The following is an 8,323-nucleotide window of genomic DNA, read 5'->3' on the forward strand; positions in this document are numbered from 1 at the left end:
TATTTTTAAGAAAATTACAGTATCTCTCTAATATTTTTATCTTTGTATAAATTTCATTCATATTTTTATATTATTTAATTTTGATCTCTTAATATTTTATATTTTTATTTTAATCCCTATATTTTGAGTAAAATTTCATGTAATTTCTTTTTGATAATTATTTATGGCCTCCCAAAGTTAAATTTCTAGCTCTTCCCTGTCTCCACTGAAGTGAGGAAATTCCAATTCAGCAGAATGTCCATATAATGAAAGGTGTTGCCGGAGTAACATTAATTATTAGTCTTCTACTGATCCTGAACGCTACGCATTGCTGCCACCTCCACATTATATAAGCTTAAAGCTCCGATCAGATTAGGCACCTGTTTCATCATCTCTTCACTGTGCAATTCCTGAGACTGCTCAGATTCAGCAATCAATGCAGTTAACTCACAGCTCCAATATTGCGATCTAAGTACCCTAAACCATGGCCGAAGATTGAATTCTTGAAAACTAAGGATAAGATCAGGAAAAAGAATAGAGAAAGAGAAAACTTAAGAGGGAATATTCAATTCATTATAAGCATCAACGTTATAATCCAATAGATGTAATTGAGTCTATATATATTCAATCTGACTCGGAAAGAGAATATGTCTTATCTACCTAACAATACTCATTATAAACTACAATACACAAGAAGCAAACTGCATGACAAACTCCTTTGATCTCCACGACCACCACTCTTCTTCTTTCCCCGACACCACTCTTCTAATTTGGGAGCTTGTTTGGTTCAGCCTAAACCTACAATTGTTACCATAAAAGTTGCATACTCATATGCGTGCAAAATTTGGCTCTATTTGATCTCATATAGTTGTTTGAGGTTTATTAAGAAACTTGACTTACAGAAACAAAATCAGGCAACGTTCAAAGACATCTAAGACTCTCTTGGGAACAATTAAAATCCCACGAAATATCGTCGTTTCTTGACATACCTTCATATTGTCATATAGTACAATTGACTTGACCAGCCATTAGCTTCCCGCAAACTTTATTTGGTAAAATAAGTGAGGAGAACACCTGAGTTGATCTCCATTTAGCACATGTCAGAAGATGAGTGCAATAAATTATTGGCAAAATAAGCTTCTAATAATTGATCCACAGATTTACCATTATATTAATAGTAAAGGGCAAACAGCTTCTGATCATGGTACCTGATCCACAGATTTACCACCGTATTAACCAAAATCCTTCTTGTAACTTACCATATCCTATGTAACCAAAGTAATCATGAAACTCTGCCAATGAATCTAATGTCACTTGTATTTATTTCTAGTTATATGTAAGTGCTCTTCATTTGCAACTTTCATTTTAAAGCTTGATGATCCATTCTTTGATCCATCTTCAGTAACATATACATCCACCAAAAATGTTGCACAAACAGGCCGGTGGTCAGAAAACTGAGATTCCCGCCGTACATATGAAAGTTGTCGTATCCCACTCCCATGCCACAGTATCCTATCACACCTGTGAATTTTAACTATTCAAAATTTATGCATCAATTATTTTACCTACTTTACATACCGATTTGCTTTCACACATACCAAGCTGGAGTTCTTCTTTTGTTTTTAGATTCTGTGGTCTCCCCAGCATAACTGTCTGAGTTGTAGGAGTATTTATAAGTAGGTGCAAAGTAGATTTTCCCCTCTTTCCAATCCTTGAAAACACGCCCAGCTTCTCTCTCAATTTTAAGCTGTCAAACCATGCAACAAATTGTATCTAAGCATAGGAAGAATAAACATCACATCAATGAATACAGCTTTGTAAGCAGGAAAAATACTATGTTGCTCCACTGTGATAAGACTATATCAGATTCTCAAAAATAAATAAATAAATAAATAAAGATAAGACTATATCAGAAAAACAATATAAAAGCAAAAAAAAAAAAAAATACAGTTTAAATTGCATATAAAAATATAAAACATGCTATTTATGAGTCAAGATTAAAAGATTCATCCTGCTTTGCTTCATGTCACTTTATAGCATTGCCATTTTTCGAGAAATTTAAATTTAAGTCAATAAACAATTTTCACGATGAGTTCAATTTTTATTGATTTTAAGGAACTCATTAAAAATTGCAGAATGAAGTAGGTGAAGAATTTACTTATTCACAAGCAGAGTTTGAGGGGAACAGAATCAGTACATTGATGTCTACAATTCAAGGATGAAAAAATCTACCTGATCTTTGCCAAATAGTGCATTCCAGTCATTACGCTCCAGAAGCTTTCGGGTTTCAGAGTAGCCCAAAGATATTCTGTAATTCAAGTCCCCTAACCAAATGACACGGCTAGGGCCATTTTTCCGAGTAGAATTTTCAACATATGGATATGAAAGCAACAAAATGTAAAAAAATAAAGAAGATGAACAAAAGACAGGATTTCAGTGATGCTCACTCATGTTCAATAATTTTCTCAGGCACCCGACTATAAGGTGATCTGCAGATCCTCTGAAATTGTGTATTTTTAAGTATCTCTATCACATCCGAATTTCTCCGGAGTTCATCTCCCTCTTTCTCTCCTGATGCCAAGTGACTGCACACAAAGCAGAAGCTTGTCTGATGGAGAGACATGCTAACAGATATACATCCCTGCAACCAGAAAATCAACCTTACATTACTGATAAAATGGTAGTTCTATAATTCTATCTCTATTCTTGAACATGACTCAAGTCCAGATATAAGTCCATACAGACATTTTCATCACTACCTTGTTTCCAAGGCAGCCCATGATACCACGACCAGTGCAACAGATCCGTAAGTGGCTAACATATTTAGCAAGCTCCTTTCTTACCCAAACAGTAACAAAAATTCCAACCATTTGTTTACCCACTACAAGGCTGTACTTCAGCTGGTTGACGGTAATGGGAGTGGAAATTTCTGAAGATACATAGTTGTCAATTCCATCATCTTCAATCTCTATGGAAAATTCATCCTCGCTTAAATTTGTCGGTTGGCACCACAAACAGAAATCCTTGCTATACTTCCTTTCCAATACATGACTGCAATTGCAAGTCTTCATCCTCCTTCCGCTCTCAGTCCTCAAGTTCTTACAGATTCTTTTAAGAGAAGGCTTTTGGAACAGAAGTGAGCTGCCAAGGGGGGCCAAGGATTTTGATCCTCTCAAAGCCATGCTACATGATCTATTTAGTGATTCATCAATTAAAGCTAGCCATCTTGCAGCAGGTTCATTGTCTTCTACAACAAGCACATTTCCAGCATTTAATGGCACAATTTCCTGAAAACTGATTTGAAAAAGAGCAGTTGGATAAAGAGAAAATCCATAAGCATATTGAAAGTACCACTAAATAACAAAATACATAAGATAATATCACATCATAACAACAGCGTTCTATCAAGTAAAAGGGCTCTGAAGCTTTATTTCTCTGGTCCCAGATTAACACAATGTCAGGCACTAACACTCCTTTTCCCTCTACTTATTTATGATTTTTTTTATTCCTGATAAGTAAGCTTCATTGCTAAAGAAACTAAAAGAAGGGGACCCAATCCGCTACAGAATCTGTCACAAGACTACTAGGAGAAAAGAAAAAGAAGCAGAGTTGCAGAATAAGGCAGAGCTAAGCTAATAACCTTAGAGACACCAACTAAACTGAAGACCAAGTGTAAACCAACCAGACTACAAGAATGCATTTGATATGGAATGATCTTGTTCAGCACCCTAGAAACAAGGTGCATATTCCTACTGTAAGAATGAATTGCGTAACTTAACCTTAGAAACTATTGTAGAGGATTTAAGCTTAGAATTTGGTTAGCGTGACCTAAAATAAATGTCCAGAAAAATGATTTCAAATAAAAAGTATTTGTTAATAACAAGAAGAAACAAAACTTTAAACAGAACATATCAATTCAACGTTTTGGTTGCAAATCATAGAGAGAAATAAGGAGGCTACACACCCTAAAACGTATATATCTGATGGATTCTGGATCTGAAGAAACTCATCCAAATTGAGTCCATTGTGAGGGGATTTTCCTCCCACATTCCATGTGGCCACAAAAACTCTAAGAATGAAGAAAAAAGTAGGCAAACAAGTCATTAAAAGATAAATTAATGAACCAAGTTCGTATTTAGATACATAGAAACAAGGCACACTGGCTCAAGGAGACAGAGACACATATATGATTACCTGAATGACTGAGTTTTACCACTAGGCATCGGAGTGCTTAAGCAGTTGGAAAAGAGAGACTGGATTACAAATTAGAAGGTTCTTCTGCAAGTAGTTAGATACAGAAGAATTCTAATAAGAAACAGCATTAAGAAATAGAAATAGTGAAATTGGGTACACTTTCAGGCCTGAAAAAACATGCTTTAAATAATGCAGCTGATATTGAAGAAACCCAATCACTTGTTAAATCTCACCACTTTTTTCTCTGATAATAAATGCTTGCAGTAAGACAGAAGAAATAGAAAGCTGAAAGGAAATATCGTATATTAGTGGGCATCAGATAGAAAAAGAGAAGATATATACCATTCTTGCTTCCATTTTGGCAATAGATCAAAGATTAAACATGAATATATTCTCAACTTTGGAGACAATTGCAATTATGCTCTTACACTTATTCTTTACTGTTCCAACTATGACTTTGACCCATCACATTTGCATGTTAGACCAATTATTAAATTTTAACATAGCAGAGAAGTGGGAAAAAAAAAAAACAATAATTGAACTGAATGGGAAACATTTAGAAAATCACTTTCTAGAGAAAGAAAATGGAATTTATCTTTGCAACAAAAGAAAAATTTATGGATATGTACTTCCATTACAAAAAAAAAAAAGGGAGATCCCTTTCACACCTAACATATAGATAAGAAACAATGATGATATATGATACGCTTAAAGTGCAATTTGTTAGCAATTACCATATGAGTGAAGTGAATCTTCTGTCAGTTTCGTCCCATTATGTTCCCTCAGGGAGATTTTTTTTTTCTTTCCCAGAAAAGACTGCACTTCGTACAGAGAGGAAAACAAGATATAAATGAAATCACCATGCACTAGAAAATATAAATCTTGTGCTCTAAAGCATTCTCTCCTAATCAATTCTTCAATGATTATAGAAAGCCAAAAAAATACAAAAATTTGAATTAAAAAAAAAAAAGACAAGATTAAAATAATAATAAAAAAATTTACCTTCTTGATTACTTTGTATCATGAAACTGAATTATTTTCTGCAATCACAAAGGCCCAAAATGATAAACCAAGAGAAAATATAGCAAGTGCATCGGAGTCCAATAACAAATTTCAAAAATTATTGAAATAAGTCAAACAAGAATAAGAATCAATTAACATTTAAGCTTACCCAATGATAACCACAACAACTAAAATTGAATGAAAATATTCCATTCACACAGAAGCCACATTCAAACAATACCATTTGAATCAAAAGAATAAATAATAAAATGGAATGCAATTATCAAACTTAAATAATTATGCTGCTAAAACTAACAGATTATAAGAAAAGTAAATCAAAGCATCAGTATAAGAGGCATGATGAAAACAGGGGAGACAAAATGAATCATAAATAAATAAAAAATAATTGTGGCAACCCATCAAAGAAGTAAAGAGCCCAGATTGGCTTTTTCTTCAGAAAGTCAAATTCCTAGCTAAAATTCTATCATATTGTCTGTGAACATCACAATCCAATAAAAAACGTAGAAAATTGAGGGGAATAAAGATAAGGAACCTTAATATTGGTGTACAACTGACAAGTCTGTCAGCTCTGATATAAGCCAGAAAGAAAAATATCTAAAGGTGTTTCCAATTCTTGGAATTCTCCGTTACATTTTTTCGTTTTCTAAAATTTGTTAGTTATTGCTTTTCTTGACAAAATGAGACCTATGAAGCAAACAGTCCAAAATCTAGAATCCAACCACCAGCATGAGCGCATTGCGCGGAATAACATTTCCTTAACATTATTAATAACTTAATTTATTTTATTTTTTATATAAAAATATAATTATCTTTTTAAAATTTAGATATTGTGTAATGAATGATAATAATAATTATATTATGACTAAATATTTGTTAATTTTATTAAATTAATTATAAATTATATTAAATTATTATATTTATAGTTAAGAATTTCGTATATATATATATATATATATATATATATATATATATATATATATATATATATATATATATATATATATATATTTGCGTTCAAATTACTATCATTATAATTAACATTTTTAGATGCTTAAAAATAAGGACATTAGAGCCAATTGATTATTTATTGCAAGTTTCTTTTATTTCTAAATACCTCAAACAATGAAGTTAGAATATTAAAAATAGAAATATGCAATGATGTTAGAATATTTATAAATATATTTGTATTTTGTGGCTTTTAATATTTAAAATTTTTATTTTGTATTTTTATTTTTTAATTTTTAATATTTAAAGTTCTACTATAAATATATTTCTATTTTTCTATTTTGTAGTTTTTAATATTTAAAATCTTAATATTGTAGATATTACATTTATAAATATATTTTTATGATTGTTTTTTATCTATAATTAATATAATATTTTAACTATTGTTTTTATCTATAATTAATATAATATTTTAACTACTATCTCTCAATAAAAATTAAATTAGTTCTTATTATAGTTGACCAAAAATTTCTTTTAGTTTCGAAATTATTTATATTTCTTTCATTATGACTATGTTTGGACCACACCATAATTAATTATGACACTGTTTGATAAATTTCAAATAACGGAATCAAAGTTTGAGAACCATAATCTCTGTTATGTATTTAAAAAAAAAAAAAGCATCTACTCTATCATAGAGTGTAGAACAAAAAGAAAATGTATACAGTAAAATCACTAGAAAATCTCCTATAAAATCTCCTTATGTTACAAAGTCTCCTAAAAGCTGGCATAAGTTGTTGCTGACAAGTTCAAATAAATTTGAACTCTCTAAAAAATTTGAATACTGATACACTCATATTATATAGATACTTTTAAGCATAATTGTATAATATTTCATGGCATTTAGAAAGTAATTGCATGCATATTTGATTATTTCATTAGTTTTTATAAATTTTAATGATCCACACTAAAATTTATGTTTTCTACATATTTTTAGATGTTATGAAGGAAATTCAAGGTATAGGAGCAAAGAAGGAAGCTTGGAAGAACTTAAGAAGCAAGGCAAGTTACTGATACACTTTACACGGGTCGTGTAAACATAGCCTCGGACCCGTGTAACCTCTTGCCTGGTAAAACTTGAAGAAGTACAGAAAAGCCACAGTACATGGGCCATGTGACCTGGGCCGTGTAACCTTCAAAGACCCGTGTAATTTTTTGTCACTAAGGCTTGAAGAAGTAAATGAAGCATGCACAAGTATATGGGCCATGTAAGTTGATCCGTGTAAGCCTCCAAGACTCGTGTAACTTACTGCCCCCCATCTGAAAAGAGGCCATCAGCTCTAGAAACTTACACGCTCTAAGCCGTGTAGTGACACATGGGCTGTGTACTACATTCCAATAACTTTCTAAATCCAATTCCAACTCCTATTTTGAAACACCAATTGGACTTCTAATGCCCTTAGGACTCTATAACTTAACCTTAGGACACCTAATATAAATAGAGGTCGGCAGAAAACATAAAGAGAGGAGAGTTTTTTTGGAGATATGGCTACATACACACGTAAAGGGAAGAGTTTTGAGAGAAGCCTTCCTGAGGAACCCTAGCCGTCTTGAAGAAGGATCACATCAATACCAAGGATAGACTTCTCAGCCAAAGTTTCATAAGTTCACAGCTGCAGAATTCTCCCTCGGTTCTTTTGTTTTAGTCTTCAGATTGGTTTTTATGTGCTTTTAGTTTTATTACAATATGTTTGTTAAACTCACCATGAGTGAGTAACTCCTTAAATTTTGGAATTTAGAAAGTAGCATTCTTGACTTTTGTTATGGATACATATTGAGTTTTATTTAATGGAATTAAGTTTTATTCTTTGATTCAATCTCTTGTGTTCTTAATGCATGCTATGTGCTGATACCACCTAGCTATGATCTAATATACTAATTGATGAATTGAGAGGTGAAGATTAGTATTGGAAAATCAAGATTTTTGAACCTAGGAAATCTAACCTAGAGATAGGCTGATAACCTTTGTAGAGTTTCAAAATTAATCATAGATCTAAAAGGGTTTTGATTAGGACTAATCACTAGCGAAAGTAGGGTTTGGCTCTAATTGAAATACACCTTAGATTCCATGAGAGAGGATCTAGGATACCTTAGGATTAATTTCCATCAAAGAAACAAACAC

At 32.0% G+C, this 8,323-nt stretch overlaps 1 protein-coding gene across 11 annotated transcripts; it reads right to left on the reverse strand.

The window, feature by feature from the left end:
• Positions 1–530: 530 nt before the first annotated feature.
• LOC110672107 (type I inositol polyphosphate 5-phosphatase 10) lies at positions 531–5,885 on the reverse strand. 11 transcript variants are annotated; one of them, XR_002498210.2, is made up of 11 exons: positions 5,176–5,700; positions 4,908–4,989; positions 4,407–4,458; positions 4,174–4,257; positions 3,944–4,048; positions 2,739–3,273; positions 2,427–2,620; positions 2,212–2,320; positions 1,578–1,726; positions 969–1,500; positions 531–777 (listed from the first exon to the last, which is right to left on the reverse strand). XR_002498210.2 is itself a non-coding variant. In XM_021834784.2 (11 exons), exons 5-11 carry the CDS (start codon positions 4,200–4,202, stop codon positions 1,290–1,292), a joined length of 1,332 nt encoding a protein of 443 aa, XP_021690476.2. In that variant the 5' UTR covers positions 4,203–4,257; positions 4,407–4,458; positions 4,908–4,989; positions 5,176–5,213; positions 5,729–5,885; the 3' UTR covers positions 531–1,289. The 11 variants fall into 11 exon arrangements, 10 of the variants coding, with proteins under 10 accessions (XP_021690476.2, XP_021690479.2, XP_057991595.1 ...); XM_021834784.2 differs by adding an exon at positions 5,729–5,885 and having other exon boundaries at positions 531–1,500; positions 5,176–5,213; XM_021834787.2 differs by adding an exon at positions 5,729–5,885 and having other exon boundaries at positions 531–1,500; positions 4,908–4,994; positions 5,176–5,213.
• Positions 5,886–8,323: the final 2,438 nt, after the last annotated feature.

Source organism: Hevea brasiliensis, chromosome 14, assembly GCF_030052815.1.
Source record: "Hevea brasiliensis isolate MT/VB/25A 57/8 chromosome 14, ASM3005281v1, whole genome shotgun sequence".
Classification (NCBI taxonomy): Eukaryota; Viridiplantae; Streptophyta; class Magnoliopsida; order Malpighiales; family Euphorbiaceae; genus Hevea; species Hevea brasiliensis.